This window comes from Grammomys surdaster, unplaced genomic scaffold (genome assembly GCF_004785775.1).
Source record: "Grammomys surdaster isolate TR1022 unplaced genomic scaffold, NIH_TR_1.0 126133, whole genome shotgun sequence".
Lineage (NCBI taxonomy): Eukaryota > Metazoa > Chordata > Mammalia > Rodentia > Muridae > Grammomys > Grammomys surdaster.
In genome coordinates, this window is record NW_021620941.1 from 4,194,137 (window position 1) to 4,212,020 (window position 17,884).

At 53.8% G+C, this 17,884-nt stretch overlaps 2 protein-coding genes across 3 annotated transcripts; one reads left to right on the top strand and one right to left on the bottom strand.

Annotated features, from left to right (window-relative positions):
• The first annotated feature begins 913 nt into the window (after positions 1-913).
• Zdhhc12 (zinc finger DHHC-type containing 12) lies at positions 914-3,313 on the top strand. The gene is made up of 5 exons (XM_028757169.1): positions 914-1,056; positions 1,671-1,807; positions 2,157-2,234; positions 2,428-2,594; positions 2,703-3,313. The coding sequence occupies exons 1-5, from the start codon at positions 957-959 to the stop codon at positions 3,022-3,024; spliced, it is 804 nt and encodes a 267-aa protein (XP_028613002.1). The 5' UTR covers positions 914-956; the 3' UTR covers positions 3,025-3,313.
• On the bottom strand, positions 3,237-17,173 carry Pkn3 (protein kinase N3). Of its 2 annotated transcripts, none has more exons than XM_028757164.1 (22): positions 16,144-16,253; positions 15,146-15,374; positions 14,816-14,961; positions 14,218-14,329; positions 14,021-14,148; positions 13,685-13,868; positions 11,761-11,907; positions 11,573-11,682; positions 11,319-11,462; positions 9,604-9,679; positions 9,360-9,522; positions 9,116-9,200; positions 8,949-9,016; positions 7,347-7,410; positions 7,101-7,192; positions 6,634-6,810; positions 5,291-5,353; positions 5,107-5,183; positions 4,268-4,410; positions 4,075-4,182; positions 3,829-3,909; positions 3,237-3,724 (listed from the first exon to the last, which is right to left on the bottom strand). In XM_028757164.1, exons 1-22 carry the CDS (start codon positions 16,156-16,158, stop codon positions 3,512-3,514), a joined length of 2,625 nt encoding a protein of 874 aa, XP_028612997.1. In that variant the 5' UTR covers positions 16,159-16,253; the 3' UTR covers positions 3,237-3,511. The 2 variants fall into 2 exon arrangements, with proteins under 2 accessions (XP_028612997.1, XP_028612996.1); XM_028757163.1 differs by lacking the exon at positions 16,144-16,253 and adding an exon at positions 17,114-17,173 and having other exon boundaries at positions 3,360-3,724.
• Positions 17,174-17,884: the final 711 nt, after the last annotated feature.

Sequence of the window (17,884 nt, forward strand, 5' to 3'; positions counted from 1 at the left end):
TTAGTGCTTGCTAGACAAACACTCTACCTAGTAATCCCCAGCCTCTGTTTAGTAATCTCATGGAATAGCCTGATTGGCCCTACCTACTCCACCCCCCCTTACACACACACACACACACACACACACTCATGATGGACAACCAATCCTTCTAGAACCACGCTGGCCTTGCGAAGTCAATTCCCCTACAGATTTTGACCAAAACAAATCGCCAAGAGCATGAATACTGGGGATGGGGCTGGAAGAGGGTAACCAGATGGGAATCAACTGAATGAGGGAGGTCCTAGGAACACAAAGAGATAAAGTCAGTCAGGCTGGGCGGTGGTGGTAGCAGAGGAGACAGATACCTGCTTAAGAGGTGGGTACTATCACCAACCCCATTGAAGGGGCAGAAAGTAGCCTAAAAGTAGCCTCGAAAGTCGTGGGACGTACAGTTTATTTCTCTGACTCCAAGCCCGGTCATGTGTGTCCAGATTCCGCACCAGAACCCTCCTCTTTCCCATCATCCGTTTGCAATATCAGAAAACGAATAAGAGGTGAATAAGAGGCAAGCGTGTCATAAAGGCGCACCCTCGTGCTAACCCGGCCCATTGCCCCTTGGGAGCAAGTACAGCGTGGCCTCCGGGGAATCAAAGGCAGGCACGCATGCGCATGCTAGGGTTGGGCGGGCGGATGGCTTCCGAGGCTTCCGCCTCCCGGGTTTTGCAAAGTTACCTGGCCCACAGGAGGCGGGGTTAGGGAGTTCTGGGCTGTGCGCGCGCGGGCCCCGCCCTCAGCCTCCTCCGGCACCTGTTGGCCTGAGGGGCTGCTGGTGGCACCCAATAGACAGCCTTCCTGAGCCGCCCCTGCCCCGCCCCTAATGTAGAGCCACCAATCCTCGCGCTTCCGCAGCCCCCGCTGCTCAGCGGCCCCACCTTCCGCGCGCTTCTTCCGGGTGGGCTCGGGCGGGGGCCAAGGCCATGGCTTTCTGGCCGCTGCTCAACTCTGGGATGCTGGTGCGGACTGGGCACACCGTGCTGACCTGGGGAATCACTCTGGTGCTCTTCCTGCACGACACCGGTGAGCCAGACACCGCGCCACCCCGAGCCCACCCGATCAAGAGTGGTCCCCCTTTTGCGTGGGTCTCACTGGGTCCCCGTAATCCTCAGACACGTTGAGATCTCCATTTCCATCTCCCACCAGTTCCTCAAGCGTCTTTCTCATTTGTCGGTCCAGGGGCTGTCCTCTCCCTGCCTGATTCCCAAGTTGGTCCCTAATTAATCCCAGTAATTTTCTGTCACCGACAGCTGTCCGTCCATCCATCCAAAGACCACCAGAGCCCATCAAATCCGAGGACAGACTAGAGGCCCCATCCTTCCCAGAAATTGTCTCCCAACCTCTCTCTAAATGAGATTAGGAAATCGATAAGATTTAAGGACTTGGCTTTCTGGTCAACTCGCCAAATTCCTATGACTGCCCCCAAAAGGCCACTCTAGCGGGGAACAGGTCTCCAACCTTCTGGTAGCATCTCCTTTCTTTGCCATTTCCTTCAGCAGTCCCCCACCTGGGCTTCCCTTCCAGAAGCAACAGAGCCCACCTCTGCAGCCCTCCCCCATTGCTTTTGCCCTTTGTCCAATGGCTCCTCTCTTCTCTTGCTCACTGTCCTGAGCCTCACTGTCCTCTGGCTTCTCCAGAGCTACGCCAATGGGAAGAGCAAGGGGAGCTGTTCCTGCCCCTCACTTTCCTGCTCCTGGTGCTGAGCTCCCTGCTGCTTTATCTGGCTGTGTCACTCATGGACCCCGGCTATGTGACTACTCAGCCCCAGCCTCAGGTAACCAGGGACCATGAGATCCAAACACCTCCTCAGGCTAACAGGGAAGAGAGACCTCAGAAATGTATCGATGTTAAGCCGGGGCATCTTGATGAAGCCTCTTGCCCACCGTATGGTTTTGCTCCTACATTGATGATAGCACCAAGACCCAAGTGAGGACAAATGTCTTGCAAAGGCCACCAAGCGGCCAGTATGCTGCTATGTGCATTCGTCCCTTCTACATGGGATGGGTCCCAAGTCCTTCACATTGGAACCAAGTGGCTCCTAACACAGATGTCCCCAGTGTCATCTGCCTCCCAAGGAAGGAGATCCTCCGCCCCCGATCTCATACCCTTTGTCTCATTCTCAGGAGGAGCCCAAGGAGGAAGAGACAGCAATGGTTCCTCAGGCTCTCCCACTCCAGCGCTGCAGATACTGCCTGGTGCTGGTAGGTGATCCACACACGCACTCTTGGGAGGAGTGGTGCCCTGGCACCTGAACCCTGCCTCCCCTCCAGGAATGCCTCCCAAATTTAGGACCTGACTATGGCCTTCAGCCCTCTCCCCAAAGGACTCACTGTGTGTGTGTGGGGGGGCGGGGCGGGGGACGCTGAGCCTGAACTGCCCTCTCTGTACCCACAGCAGCCCCTACGTGCCCGACACTGTCGTCAGTGCCGCCGATGTGTTCGCCGCTATGATCACCACTGTCCCTGGATGGAGAACTGTGTGGGTGAACGCAATCACCCGCTCTTTGTGGCCTACCTGGCACTGCAGCTGGTGGTCCTGCTATGGGGCCTGTGCCTAGCATGGTAGGTGCATGGTGGGGGTGCAGGCTGCATGCACACAGGTACTCTTGGGGGGAGGACTCCCTGGGACCCTGCACTCCCCAGCTTTAACTCTCCATCCCTGTCCTCTAGGTCTGGTCTCCAGTTCTTCCAGCCCTGGGGGTTGTGGCTCCGGTCTACAGGGCTCCTGCTCACCACCTTCCTGCTGCTTTCCTTCCTCTCGTTAGTGGTTGGCCTGCTCCTGGCCTCTCACCTCTACCTGGTAGCCAGGAACACTACCACCTGGGAGTTCATATCCTCACACCGAATTGCCTACCTCCGCCAGCGCACCAGCAACCCCTTTGACCGAGGTCCAACTCGAAACCTGGCCCACTTTTTCTGCGGCTGCCCCTCTGGGCCCTGGGAGACCCTCTTGGCTGAGGACGAGGACGAAGGCAGCAGCCAGGTTGTTTAGGGCTGCTGGAGAGAAGGCTGCTATTGTGCCTAAAACCGGAGGCTGTGCCAGCCCAGGAAGCCAAAGACCTGTACTCCTTCCTAGGGCTTCCAGCCTGCAGCAGAGAAGCAGACAGAACCCCCCTGCCACCCCTAAAGGAAGACTTAGAAGAAAGGAAATAAGTTGGGGGAGGTGTGTTCAAAAGAGAACCTAGACACCACCACAGCCCCGGCCTGGCTGCCTCGAGTGTACAGTTTTATTAATTTACTCTCTATGTAAAGTCAAGTATTAAAAAGGGAAGCCAACCATACTGCTCTGGGGTCTTTCCTGCTCTGGGGTCTACCAAGAAGCAGAAGACGGAGAGGGATTATAGACACAGCAGCAACACCAAGGAAAGCCTAGAACAGCAGCCCCATGGCTACTACCTGGAATCCCACACACTCATGAAATACTTTGGCCCAGGATAAGTAGAGGCTTCCTACAGTCTGGCAGAGGTACCAGAAGACCCTCAGGACTCCAGGAACTGCTCAGACACGAAGTCAAAGTCCCGGAAGGCAGCCTGTTGACGAGCGGTGAGGGAACTTTGGGGGATTGGTGGGGTCAGGGTTGGAGGCAGGCTGGTGAATTCTCCCTCGAAGTAACGAAGGTCTGCGGGGCCACAGAGGGTAGGCACGAAGGGGGGCTGGACGGTACGGGCAAGCAAGGCCTGCCAGTTGGTGGTCTAAACAAGGTAGAGTATGAGAATGTGGGAACAGCGGACCCCAGAGGTCACCCAGCCTCCCCACCTCACCAGGCAATGGGGACTGCTGAGTCCTGGCTACTCACCCTAAAGAATGGCTGAATCTTGATCTCCTCAGCATCCCGTTCTCCTGCCCCTAGACGCTTCTCGGGGGACTTCTGGAGGAGCTGGCAGGAAGCAGGGTAGGATGTGAATTTGAAGGGATGCCACTCCAGATGCTGGCTGCCCTACAGTTACCCTACTTAAGCTATGCTACAGGGCTGCAAGGTGGAGGCAGGGGACACGCAAGTCACAAGCAGCTGCCCAGCCAGATCCCAGACCTTGGGTCTCACCTTCTGAATGAGCTCGAGCCCTTGCACTGATAGAAAGTGGGGATATGGGACATCAGCATTGACGATGCACTCAAACACTTCCTCTTCTGTGTCCCCTGGGAATGGACACTGTGGAGATTGGGGTTCAGCAGGCTATGCAAGCTACCCCACTGTCCCCACCCTCGAGACCTGGAAGCCCCACCCTGGCACTTACCTCACCCACTAACATCTCATAGAGCAGCACACCTAGTCCCCACCAGTCCACAGCGCGCGTGTAAGCCTCCTGAGTCAAAACCTCGGGGGCCAGGAACTCTGGAGTACCACAGAAAGTGCTGGTCCGCTCACCAAAGCCAATTCCTGCAAACCAACATCCACACCAATGCCTGTCTGGGTGTGGCTCACTCACTATAGTTCTGGTTATAAGATCAATGGGGGAGGGGGCTCAGTGGTTAAGAAAGGACCCAGGTTTGGTTCCTAGCACCCACATGGTAAATGGCTGTAACTCCAGTTTCAAGGTTTCTGAAGCCCGCTTCTGGCCTCCACAGGAACTAGACATACATCTGGTGCACAAACATACATGCTACAAAATACTCATACACACACAAAAACAGTTTAAAAAAATCAAGGCCAGAGATGGAGGTGTGACTCGGTGGTAGAGACCGCTTGCCTAACATATGTGAGACCATGGGTCAAAAGCCAGCAATGAAATACACATATACATACATATAAGTAAATGTGCGTGTGTGACATACTATACATACACACATACCTATCAGTTGGTGCTAGACTTTATGATACCCAATAACAAGGTTATTGTGTGTCCCCTAGACTCTCTAGGCCAAGGTTACTGTGCGCCAGTGACTGTATGAGAGTTGTTTCTGATGAACTCCCGTGCCAAGATCATCAGAGCTTCTCTGGTCAACTACAAACTAGGGTATTCTCAGCTGTTCCCCTAAACAAGGGTCAGGAATGAAGGCCAGACACCCCTGAGTGGGGAGATTTCTGGCTGGCCTGGGGAAGACAAGAGGGTATGATTCCAGGGCACGGGCCCACCTTCCTTGCATAGTCCAAAGTCCGCAATCTTGAGGAAACCCTGGGCATCCAGTAGTAGATTATCCAGTTTCAGATCCCTGATGGCAGAGTGGTGAAGATCAAAGGGGCTGGGGAGGACAGGCCTGGGGCACAGAAGCAGGAGGAAAGCTCCCGGCAACCCTAGCATTCCTTGGGCAAAGACTACCTGTAAATGATCCTCTTCTCATGCAGAAACTGCAGCCCCAGGACCACACAGGCCAGGTAGAAGCTGAGGGAGGTACAGAGAGAATTCAGGCCCGGCACTGGGAGGTACCAGAAAGTCCTGGTCAGTCTCAGGCATGGGTGAGAAAAACTAATGTGGACGGAACTGGAAGACCCCAAAGTACTCCAGTGTCGCTATATATTGATGACTGGTCCTTCCTCGCTCAGCTGAGGCAGAGCTGCTGGGTCTGGTAGCATTGGCCTGTAATCCCAGCTACTTGGGAAGCTGAGGCAGGAGGATAGCAAATTTGAGGCCAGACTGTTCTATATAGTGGAACCTTCTTTCAAAAAGCAAAGAAAAGCCTGGTGCTGGTGGTGGAAGTAGTGGTGGCAGCACACGCCTTTAATCCCTGCACTCAGGAGGCAGAAGCAGTGAGATCTCTGAGTTCGTGGCCAGTCTGGTCTATAGAGCAAGTTCCAGAAAAGCCAGGGCCACACAGAAAAACCCTGTGTCAAAAAAAAACAAAACATAAGACAAGCTGGGCGGTGGTGGCACACGCCTTTAATCCCAGCACTTGGGAGGCAGAGGCAGGCGGATTTCTGAGTTCTAGAGTTCAAGGCCAGCCTGGTCTACAGAGTGAGTTCCAGGACAGCCAGGGCTACACAGAGAAACCCTGTCTCAAAAAACCAAACAAACAAACAAAAAACATAAGACAGACAGACAGAAAAGGAAACATAAAGGGCTGGCAATGTAGCTCAGTGGTAGAGCCTGGCACACACTAAGCCCTAGGTTCAAAGCTCAGTATGGACGTCTTCCCAGCAGCCTTTGGGATAATCATCATGACTTTGACTCAAGTCCGGATCTAAGAGGTTGGAGAGATGGCCTAGCATTTAAGAGAAAGTAGTACTCTGCCCTCATCCATGTCTAGACAGGATTTCCTCTTATCAGGTAGTTTTGACAACTGGCCACTCCTGCTTCAGGAGATCTGGCACCCTCTTCTGGCCGCTGAGGGCTCCTGCACTCAACTGCAGGTGGCCATGCACAGCCACACATACATGCAGTCGAATGGGGATCTGATATTTGACTCAGGGTCACACACTAGGTTGAGAGACGATATACTGAGTCACACTGTTATAAGCAGAGCAGCAACTGGAGCTGGGTAGGCAGACACTGCTCCCATCCTGTGGCAGGCAATTAGCAAACATGGCTCTCATCCCTGCAACAACCTTACAAAATTGTGATGACAGATTCCATCCACAGCTATGCAAATGAAGTCTTCATATGCTGTCATAATGTTCCACCAAGACTCCTCACAGTCCCATGCTGTCTGTCTGCTTGGTACCCACCAGGCCTGGGGCTCAGGAAAGACATCCTCGTGAATCTGCATCATGAGGTCTCCTCCAGGCAGAAACTCAGTAACAAAGCAGGTGTGGCTGGAGGTCTGGAAGCAGGCAAGGAGAGACAGCAGGAAGGGGTGCCCTGCACGACCCACAGTCTCCAGGATCCGCTTCTCACAGTACAGGCTGCAAGGGAGGACATGGGATGGGACCTCATGGACTGTGCCCTGACACCCATACAACACCTCGGGCTGGATGAGTGTTCAAACAGCTGAGGCGGCAAGTTGTTGGTTCACACACGGGGAAGGCTGCCAGAGTACCAGTCCAGTTTGTAGAAGAGCTACCCGAGGTGCCCAAAGACAAGAGGGCTTGCCCAGTGCCGAAAAGAGAACCTGAGCCTTGGGATCGTGAGCTACCTTCTGGAGCCCAGGCTGGCCACCCCAGGCCGAGATCAGACACTTCTCACTTATATACACCTGTCAATCTCATCCCGGCCTAGCACTTCCTGCTTCTTCAATGCCTTGATAGCGTAGTATTTTCCTGTTCCTTTGTACTGGACCATGAGGACCTAGGGACCAGAAAAAGTTGGGCTCCAGATGAGAAGGACAGAGAGCCTTCACCTCTCTACACAGTAAACCCCCCCATCCCAGCATCTCCAGCTAATGTACTGAGACGATGCTTGCCCACCCACTATCCCCACTGCACCATCCTCAACTGCCTACCTTCCCAAAGTGTCCCCGGCCTAGCACAGCCAAACATCGGAAGTCCTGAAGTCTGGGAGGTTTCCTGCAAGAGAGTAAGGGCCTAGGCTGTCCCCACATCTGGAATTAAAAGACTGCATTCAGCACAGAAAGACATTGAGCAAACCAGTTTTTATACCTGAGGAGCTAGAGAGTGAGGTGTCAATCAATATGGACAAGAAGTGGTGGTACACACTTTTTTTTTTTAAGATTTATTTATGCCGGGCAGTGGTGGCCACACGCCTTTAATCCCAGCACTTGGGAGGCAGAGGCAGGCAGATTTCTGAGTTCAAGGCCAGCCTGGTCTACAGAGTGAGTTCCAGGACAGCCAGGGCTACACAGAGAAACCCTGTCCCGAAAAAACCAAAAAAAAAAAAAAAAAGATTTATATATTTTATATAAGTGATTACACTGTCACTATCTTTAGACACACTACAAGAAGGCATCAGATCCCATTACAGATGGCTGTGAGCCACCATGTGGTTGCTGGGAACTGAACTTAGGACCTCTCTTTGTAAGAGCAGTCAATGCTCTTAACCGCTGAGCCATCTGACCAGCCCTGGTGGTGTACACTTGTAATCCCAGCAGCCAGACTGCAGAAGCAGGAGAATCACAAGTTCAACCAGCCTGGGTTACACTGTAAGACCTTATTTTTAAAAAAGTATAAGTAAGTCTCAGGCAAATGGCTTATGTTCCATGCCCAGAACCCACTTTAAAAAGGTCAGATGCAAGCTGAGCTGTGGTCGTGCACACTTTTAATCCCAGCACTCCAGAGGCAGAGGCAGGCAGATCTCTTGTGAGTTCAAGGCCAACCTGGTCTATATAGGGAGTTCCAGGACAGCCAGAGCTACACAGAGGAAGAAGGGGTGGGGGGGTGGGGAGAAGGGGGAAGAAAAGGAGAAAGAAGGAGGAGGAAGAAGAAGAGGAGGAGGAAGAAGAACCCAGATACAGTGGCTGGCCCACATCTGAAGCTCCGCCCCCCAGCACTCCTACAGTGAGCTGGGAGGCAGAAATGAGAAAAGCTGCTTGCCATCCAAGTATGTGAGCAGCCAGCCCAGTAGCAGAAATAATGAAACCCTGCCTCAGAAACAAAGCCGACAGCGAACCCAACTCCCAAAAATGTGTACTTGGCTGGACAGATGGCTCAGAGGTTAAGGACACTGGCTGCTCTTCCAGAAGACCCAGGTTCAATTCCCAACACCCACAAGGTGGTTCACAACTGTTCCAGAGAATCTGACTCCCTCGTACAGACATACATGCAGGCAAAACACCAATGAACATAAATAAAAAGGAGTCACTAGCCGGGCAGTGGTGGTGCACACCTTTAATCCCAGCACTTGGGAGGCAGAGGCAGGCGGATTCCTGAGTTCGAGGCCAGCCTGGTCTACAGAGTGAGTTCCAGGACAGCCAGGGCTACACAGAGAAACCCTGTCTCAAAAAACAACAACAAAAAAAAAAAAAAAAAGGAGTCACTAAAAAGTTGTGCTCTGACTTCAGCAGCACATGCAGGCACCCATACATACAAATATATATTCATCTTTAACAAAACCAAAAGTCTCTAAATGAATGGAAGCCAGTGAGTACCTGGTGGATAGGGCTGCCAGGGTGGGCACTACTCCAGTTCTAGAGTCCATGTGGGGGCGCTTGGTACACTGTGGGGACAGATGGGTTCAGGACAGAGCAGAGTTACTGACCCTCTTTCCCTTCTGGCAGCCTCTGCGTCTGCCGTCCCAACCTCCAGAACCCCTTACTGGAGTCCCTTGTAGATAAAGGCGTGGGGGCTTGGGTGGAGGCCTCATGTCTTCTCCTGAGAGAGTCTTCATGGGCAGGAAGTTACTGTAAGAAGGAGATGTCTAAGCCCAGACACATGGAATGGGGAGGGGAGGGGCATGACCATGGGAAAGGACAGAGGGCTCAGAGACAAAAGACAGCACTCACAGAAGCTGGAGGGATAGAAGCCTCAGAGAAGTGTACAGTCTGTACCAGGCGGCTCACCTGGGAGAAGCAGAGATGGAGGTCCCACAGGCTGCAGTTGAAGGACATGCTTTAGGAGGACTGACTGTGCTTAGTGAGCTGCAGGGGGGCAGCAAACTCATAACCAGGCGCCCCCAGGCTGCCATGCTGAGGTTCATCTGGGAAGCTCTCAGGAAATCCTGGCCTAGAGGAGGCAGACAGGGCTCGATCCCAGCATCCCCAGTGGTCAGCCCAGCCCTCTCCGCACAGTCTGTACCATCCATACCTCTCCGCTTAGAGAAAATGCGTCTCTGCCTCTGCAGCCGAGGCCTCCTTTCAATGACAGGCTCGCAGAAGGTTACCTAAAGGGACATGAGCAGAGCTGAAGACCTACCTGGACACTGGCTGGCTTTCACTCTACTGGCCCCGCCCCACCCGAGTGCCAGCTCCCAATCTCAACCATGGAGGTATCCTAGTTAGAGTTAACTTTCCATCTGACACATCTGAGAGGGCCTGCCTAGGTTCCACGGTGCATGGGCATGTCTCGAGGGACACGTCTTGATTGTTAGTGATGTAAGAGGATCTAGCACACTGAAGGCAGCACCACCCCTAGGCAAGTGGTACTGGGCTATACAAGAAAACTAGCTAAGCACGAGCTTGGGAGAAAGGCAGAGAGCAAGCCAGCAAACAGGCTTCCTCCATGGCTTCTGCTTTGAGTTACTGCTTATTAAGCTTCCATCTCGATCCCTTCAAGACAGGCTGTAACCGGGAGGCGGTGGCACACACCGCTAACCCCAGCACAGAGGCAGAGGCAGGCAGAGCTCTGTGAATTCCAGGACAGCCTGGTCTACAGAGTGAGTTTCAGGACAGCCAGGGCTACACAGAGAAACCCTGTCTTAGGAAAAAGAGTAAGAGAGAAAGAGAAAGAGAGAGGGAGGGAAGGAGGGAGGGAGGGAGGGAGGGAGGGAGGGAGGGAGGGAGAGAGAGAGAGAGAGAGAGAGAGAGAGAGAGAGAGAGAGGAGAAAGAGAAGATAGGCTGTAAATCTGTAAGTTGAAATAATCCTTCCCTGCCTTTGGTTGCTCTGGCTGCTGTTTTACGGTAGCAGCCTTTGGCTGCTCTGGCTGCTGTTTTACGGTAGCAGCCTTTGGTTGCTCTGGCTGCTGTTTTACGGTAACAATGAGGTAAAACTAGTATCAAATGGAACTCAGAGGACTTGGACATGACGCCACATTCTCCTCGGTGCCAGTGGAGAAACTGAGGCTCACTTATTCAAGGTGACATACGAGGTAGGACAAACTCAGGGTAGAGATGTGAGCCTCCCTATAGGCCTGTTTGTGGACCTGCCTCCATCCCTCAAGTTCCATGTTACCAGTTTTCATCACGTAGACATGCACATACAGACAGACAGACACAGACAGACAGACAGACAGACAGACAGACAGACAGACACTGACGTAGGCAGAGGTTAACACCACTCCAGGTATCATCTGCCCTTCCACCTTATCTTTTGAGATAGGATTTCTCGCTGGGTGGTGCTGGCACACGCCTTTAATCCCAGCACTTGGGAGGCAGAGGCAGGCGGATTTCAGAGTTCAAGAGTTTGAGGCTAGCCTGGTCTACAGAGTGAATTCCAGGACAGCCAGGGCTACACAGAAAAACCCCCCTGTCTCGAAAAACCAAACCAAAAAGAGAGAGAGAGAGAGAGAGAGAGAGAGAGAGAGAGAGAGAGAGAGAGAGAGAGAGACAGGATATTTCTCACAGAACCTGGAATTCACTGTTTCAGTTTGACTGGCTGGCTAGCAAGTCTGTGGAATCCGTCTGTCTCTATACAGTCCGATGTGAAGTTATAGACACACACTACCGCACATGTTTTTTACACAGATATTGGGGATTTAAACTCGGGTCCTCATGCTTGCACAGTAAACACACTTTATCCACTAAGTCATCACCCCAACCCAAAATGTCAGTCCTAAAGACTGAGGTCAGGGGTCAGTAGGAACCTGGGCAAAGAGCCACCCCTGTGGCACCAGACTGAGAGAAAGCTGGTGACAGGCATTGTCAAGGAAGTCCTCCAGCTTCAGGAAGGCCACACCACACAACTGTCGCCAGTCCCGCCAGTGAACCCCGATCTCCAGCTCACGAGCCTATGTGGAAAAGACCAGGCTGAGGAATGGTGTTTGGCATCAGCCCTCACCAGAGTGTCCCCCTCCCTATACCCCACAGCTAACCCTAACCACACAAAGGCCAGCCTTACACGGTCCAAGGGGATCATAAAAGCCTGATCCCAGGATTTCTCAGCCACCAGTCCCCATCCTGTCTGGCCCACAGCACGATTGTCAACCTTCAACACAGCCAGGACCTCACCTGTAGTACCAAGGCTTAGATTTAGAGCATGGCCAGGGCAGGGGTCCCCACTGCCTCCCACGGCTCCTCCTTACTCACGGGCCAGCTCGCCTCTACCATGCTGCTGCCTGGACCTGGTTCGGAGCCAGCCTTCAGAAGAGCTACCTGCCAGGACAGCCATAGGAGACCGTCCAGGCACAGCTACCAGCAGATCTTTGCAGCCTAGGAGGCGAACCTGCAATGTTCCTGGTTGGGAGTCAGGAGAGCACTCTGTCAGGTGCTACCACCAATGGAACCCCAGAGGGGCATCACCGGCTCTAGAAGGGTTACAGTTAAAAGCAGCTGATCTAAAGCCTGTCTACCACACTTGGTAACCAACCAGCATCTTCAGCATCTACCTCCCTTGGTAACCGATCAGCATCCTCAGCATCTACCACACTTGGTAACCGACCAGCATCCTCAGCAGCCCTACTAACTCTCCTTCCTGGGTGCCTATGCAGTGGCAGAACATACTCATGTAAGAACGGACTTCTCTCAGAGCTTCCTGTAGCCACAGGATGAGGGAAACTGCTACCTTGAGCTCAGAGCCTGGAGGACACCATGGTATCAAGTGCACAGGGGCAGGCACACGAGCCTGGAGTCACAAGCAGCAGTCTGGCTGCCTGCTCTATTCATTCCTACCTGGTCAGCAAGGGAGAGTCCCGAATGGGGACAAAACATGTTTTGTCTAAGATCACTGAGAGTTTTGTCTCTCAAAGGGTAGAGGATGAGAGGAGGAAGCAGCAGCCACCCAGGAGCTCCTGAGGACATGAGCTAGATCTAGGGACACCATTTTGGTAGGCTGGGACTAGAGATAATACTTGGAGACCTTACAGAAATACCAAAGGTGGGATCCAGGCAAGGCACTCATCTTAGGAAATGGAGCACAAACTAGGTTCTAGTTTTTTGTTTTGTGTTGTTGTTATTTAAAGAAAGGATCTTGTTAGCCCAAGTTGGCCTCAAATTCACTCTGTAGCTAAAGATGCCCTTGAACTCCTGACCCTCCTGCCTCACCTCCTAGGGGGTTGGGTTATAGGCGTGTGCTACCACACCCAGTTTATATGGTACTGGGGACCAAACCCGAACACAGCAAGAACTTTCCCAACTCTTTCTATGACCATTCTCAAATTGTTTGCCTTTAAACAAGAGGCTCCTATCTTCCCCTACTCGCTGGCTTGACCATAAGCACTCCCAGGAGACCTCCAAGGCCAAGTTCAGACTCCCCCTGTTTTAAGGAATCCTCCTTGATTATCCAAGATTAGGTAAAGGACCACACAGAACAGAGCCCTGTCCACTCCTGTCCACTGTGTTTTGAAGCAGGCGCCAGCCACGCTCTAGCTTGAAGCTCACATGATCTGCTGACAAGGAGACAGACCTCAGGATATGAAAGAACTTTCCGGGTGGGTACTGGTGGCACACGCCTTTAATCCCCAGCACTCTGTGGGCAGAGGTAGGTGGATCTCTGAGTACACGGCCAGCCAGGGTAATAGAGAACTTACAGGTAGCCTAAGCTGCCCAGGCCCCAGGCTGACAGGGAAGTGGGCTGACTGTCAATTGATTGACTCTACTTATGGTCAGGCATTAAATTCCATCCACACAGTGTTCATGGCTGAAGTGTCGGAAATTATTGGATTTACAAAGCTTTCCTGTGGATCAGGAGAGCACTTACTTCTATCCTTTGTTTACTTAGGGTCTCTCTATGTCTCTCTAGCTGGCCTGGGACTCACTCTGAAGACCAGGCTGGAACTCACAGACATCTGCCTGCCTCTGCCTCACACACAAGTGCTGGAATTAAAGGCATGCACCACTGTGCCAGGCCACTACTATTGTGTCTATGTTACAGATAGATAAACTGAGAATCAGAGTGGGAATGTGAGCAACTCAAGGTCACACAGCAGGACTGAACTTTTTCCAAAAATGCTTCAGCACCCTCTCTGAAAGATAAGGGGCCCTCTGAAGTTATAGGGAATCCTTGCTAACCTACCTGTCAGGGCAATGGGTTTCACAAGTGTCCCCAAAGGCTGGGGGTTCCCAAGCATGGCCATGCGAAGCTCTTGGGTCACCCTGCTGCGCAGAGAGTGGGTGGGAGGCAACTTCTCCAGCAGCAATTCCAGGGCCAGCCGCAGGAGGTCCAACTTCTGGGAGGACTCCTGGAGCTGGGTCTGGGCCTACAGAGGAGACACAAACAGGAGGGACAGGGTAAGGGGGTCAGGCCACATCCCATATGTCTTCACTGTTCCCTACACAGACAGCAAGCCCTTGGTGCCACACCACTGCAGGTGGATGGAGAGGAGCAGTGAGCCGGGGGACACAGCCTGACCTCTGCCAGCGCCCTGCGGTCCTGCATCCTCTGGCCGCCAAACAGCTTCAGCACATTCTTGGCGCCTGCAGCCACAGCAGCCTCTATTCGAAGTCGGTGCTGCAGCTCCCCTGCCAGAAAGTCAGGGCCTACAGGGCAGAGGCAGACCCTTAGCCTTGGCCACTGGGGGCCACCCTCCCTGCCTTGAGAGGCCTCACCTGGCTCTGGAGACCCACTGGCCTCCAGGCTGCTTATCTTCATCCGGAGTAGGGCCACCTTCAGTTGACTGTCCTTTAACATCTGCTGGGCAGCCACCAGGAGCTTCCTCTCCTAGGGAATATGACACTCGCCCCATCAGATGGGACTTATGGCAGACCACCAGGGCCTGGGTGGGGCTGAGCCTCCCTGTTAGACCAAGGTTCAAACTCCTACAAGGAAGATATACAGGCAAGCCTCCCCTGTTGAACTAGGTAATAGGGTGCAGGATGGCGGGGTAAGCAGAGTCTGACACACGTCAGGTTGACAAGCTCAGTAGTAAGGCATTCTGTCAGAGAGAACACAGAGGCTGGACTGCTGGGAGCTGGGCCAGCAGCTAGCTGGATCTTCTGCTAGACTGTGTTGGGTCTTGCTGACAGAGTGGCTCAGAGGCTTGCCTCACCCACCCAACTGTACTTCTAGCATTGGATGAAGAGCCGAGGCTGGGTAGCATTTCCCTGTTGGCACAGGGCCTGGCTTTGTCCTCCTTATACCTGAGAGCTAAGTCTCCCATTGGGTAGATGAGAAGTCCACACCTCTTCATCAGACGCCAGCACTTACCTTGGGGGTGCCGCTGGCACACGTGCGAATCATGTTCTCGGCTCCCTGCTTTACCTTCAGCTCTACCTGCAGCTGCCTGTGTAAAGCCTCCAAGAGCCGAGCCCGTGGCTGGTCTGCCCGTGGCTGGGGTCCTGAGGTCACTGGCTCTGTAACACAAGGTAGGGGATGTAGAGTTCAGACCTCGGTGAAGCAGTGCTTTCTTCCCTCCACATAGCAACAAGGATGATATGGGGCAGTCAGGTGGTCTTGCCCAGTGGTCAGAGCCAAGGCCAGGATCAGGGTGTTCATGAATCTCCTGTTCCCTGGGGTCTCTTCAGACTCCCCACTCACCCGCTGAGGCTGGCAGCAGAACTTGGGCATGCAGTTCCTGAAGCTCGCCATGCAGCTCCTCCAGGCGGCGGTTGGAGGCCCTCAGCAGCTGCTGCACATGGCCCAGGTGGCGTCGGTCTGTGGCCACACGCCGCATGTTCTCCATGCCCTCCTTGATCTTCAGCTCCTTCTGGATGGCTCGACGGATGGTCTCCTTCTCATCCTTGGGGGCTCTCTGGCCAGTCCCAGGCTGCAAAGGGCAGAGAAGTCTTAGCCCACCCTGCTCCACAGCAAAGGGGAAACACACACAATAGGCAGAGCTCCAGGGCGTCTCAGAACTGTGGACTGTCTGGCTCCTGTCTCCCATCCAAAGAAGGGAGAGAGAAAACAGACCAGGTTCCCCTGGTGGCTTCTGGGTACTGAATTCTAGCACTGTAAGAACACATCGAATTCCCTACTCCTTGGTAGCAGTTGCCCTTAGCCTGGAGCGTGCTAAGCAAAAGCCCTGCCACAGATCCACATGGTAGCCTCCTTCCCACTGTATATAGGAGCAAAGAACAAGGAAGGGATAGGTAGCTTGCTCACACAGGCAACAGAGGAGTGGCCACTGTGGATAGAGGGACTGTGTGACCCCATTCTCTCCCACCCTGCCATACTGCTCTCCCTAGGTCTGAGAACCAAGCCTGGGAGGTAATGTAGGCAAAGAATTCACTCTAGGTCACATGCAGGAGGCAGCCAGTGGCCCAAAACACCAAAACATATTTCTTCTGCCTTGGATAGCAGATAGGTGCTGTAGCAGAGGTGCCAAGCAGGAGCTAATGAGGTCTAGCAAGTCAACTCTGGCAGGAGGTAAAAGACCCCAACAACTGTTCACCAGATTAGAGGCACCAGATCAGAGACATGGGAAAAAAAAACAAAACACCTCTCTCTCTCTCAGAGGCTAACCTCAGCGCAGGGCAACTCCTGCTGAGCCCCTTCCCATCCACAGGGTCCTGGAAGCCACCCTATTTTATCCTTACCTTTCTGTGTTCCATCTCCTAAGCCCCATGAAAGAATGGCTACTCAGTTTAGGGGCCCCCCAACCCCCCAGCCCTAGGCCTCAGCTAGGTTGGCTGGTCCTCCCTTAGCTGCCAGAGGGCAAGGGCGAGGCTCAGGAAATCCTTTGGCCGCCCTGAGCAAGAAGGCCAGAGCCAAAGGCCTGAGCAAACAAAGCTCTCACAGAGCTGGGGGCCTTCTGGCCACAGGGGTCCTGAGTCACCTCGATGCCGCTGCTGCAGGGCGGAGGCTCACAGGAAATCGGAAAATGTGTATAAGCTTGGCAGGCCAAAAGGGATCTCCGGAGGAAGGGTTCTGGGAGGGGTGAGATCCAGCCTTACAGGCGGCCGGAGGGACAGAGGTGCTTAATCTACCGCACTTCACCTTCACCTCTCGTCCTGACTTGACACTAGGATGTTATCTTCTACATAAGCGTCACACCCTCACCTCTAACTGTCCTGGTGTAAAACATTACCTCTCTCCCCCACTTAAGTGACATATCTAACCCGAACGCCTCCACATTGTGGACCCCTCGTTGGACCCAAGAGTTCCCAGCACAGTGCTGCAAGTGCCTCTAGTGGCCAACTTGTTCTAGCCTGTGGGTGTGGTGTGTTAGGGGCAACGCCCACTGGGCTCACAGTCTTGTCCCCCACCCCCACCTCAGACTCTTCTTGGAGGGCCGTATACCCCAAGCTTTGCGGTCCTGGCAAATTCCCACCCGCCTGCAAGTCTCTAGAAGACCGAATTTTAAGGAACTTGAGCCCTCTCCCCCGCAGCCCCGGTGGCATATTCCATGGTAACAGGTATGCTGCCGGGCTGGATCTCCGTCACTTCGGGAACCTGGGTTAAGAGCGTCTTAACCCAGGGTTCAGGCAGAGAGGCCAGAGTAGGGTGAAGATCCGAGCACCGGGTGCTGCGAGCTGCAAACGCGGCCGCTGCACACGCTTGGTTCACCTGGCGCGCCGCCCCCTCCGGCTCCATGGCGCCTTGCCCGCGGTCCTCTCCTCCTCTACGGTGCCGGAAGCCCGGGCCTCAGCGCCCGAGTTTCAAACTTGAAACTTCCCGGGAAGTGGCGCGGGACACGCGGACGGGCGCCCCCTCCGGAGACTCGCGCGCCCCGAAGGTGCTGGGGAGCAGCGCCCCCTCCCGGCCGCGCGGAAGCAGCGCCCCGGACCCTACTCCCGAGTTCAACTCCGCGGATCCCGGTCCCCTTCCCGCGGTGGCGATTCACGCTCTGCACAGCATCTGTTCTTCCTAGAGATGGGAAAATCGAGGGCCATTTCTGCTCCAGCTTTGCCCGCAGCGGGCGCTGGGGCCTGATCCGGTCACAGAGTAAACCTTGACCCAAATTATGGCCAGATCCAAATAATATACAAACCAACTGAGCCTCGAGCGAAACGCATTTTCTGACTCAGCGGGAGTCAAGGTTCTGATTTTACCGTAGGGGCTGAGGAGGGAGTTCAGTAAAGTGCTGCGAGCTCAAGGATTAGATCAGTCCTCAGAAGCCACCTTGTTGGTTTTTTAAGGGGCTGGGAGTGAGGGCGGGACTTCTCCCAAGTGCTGGGATAAGTGTGTGCCACAACACCTAGGTAGGGGGCTACTTTCATTATTAAAACTTTTTAGGGGGCTGGAAAGATGCCTCAGCGGTTAAGAGCTCTGACTGCTTTTCCAGGGGTCCTGAGTTCAATTCCCAGCAACCACATGGTGGCTCACAACCATCTATAA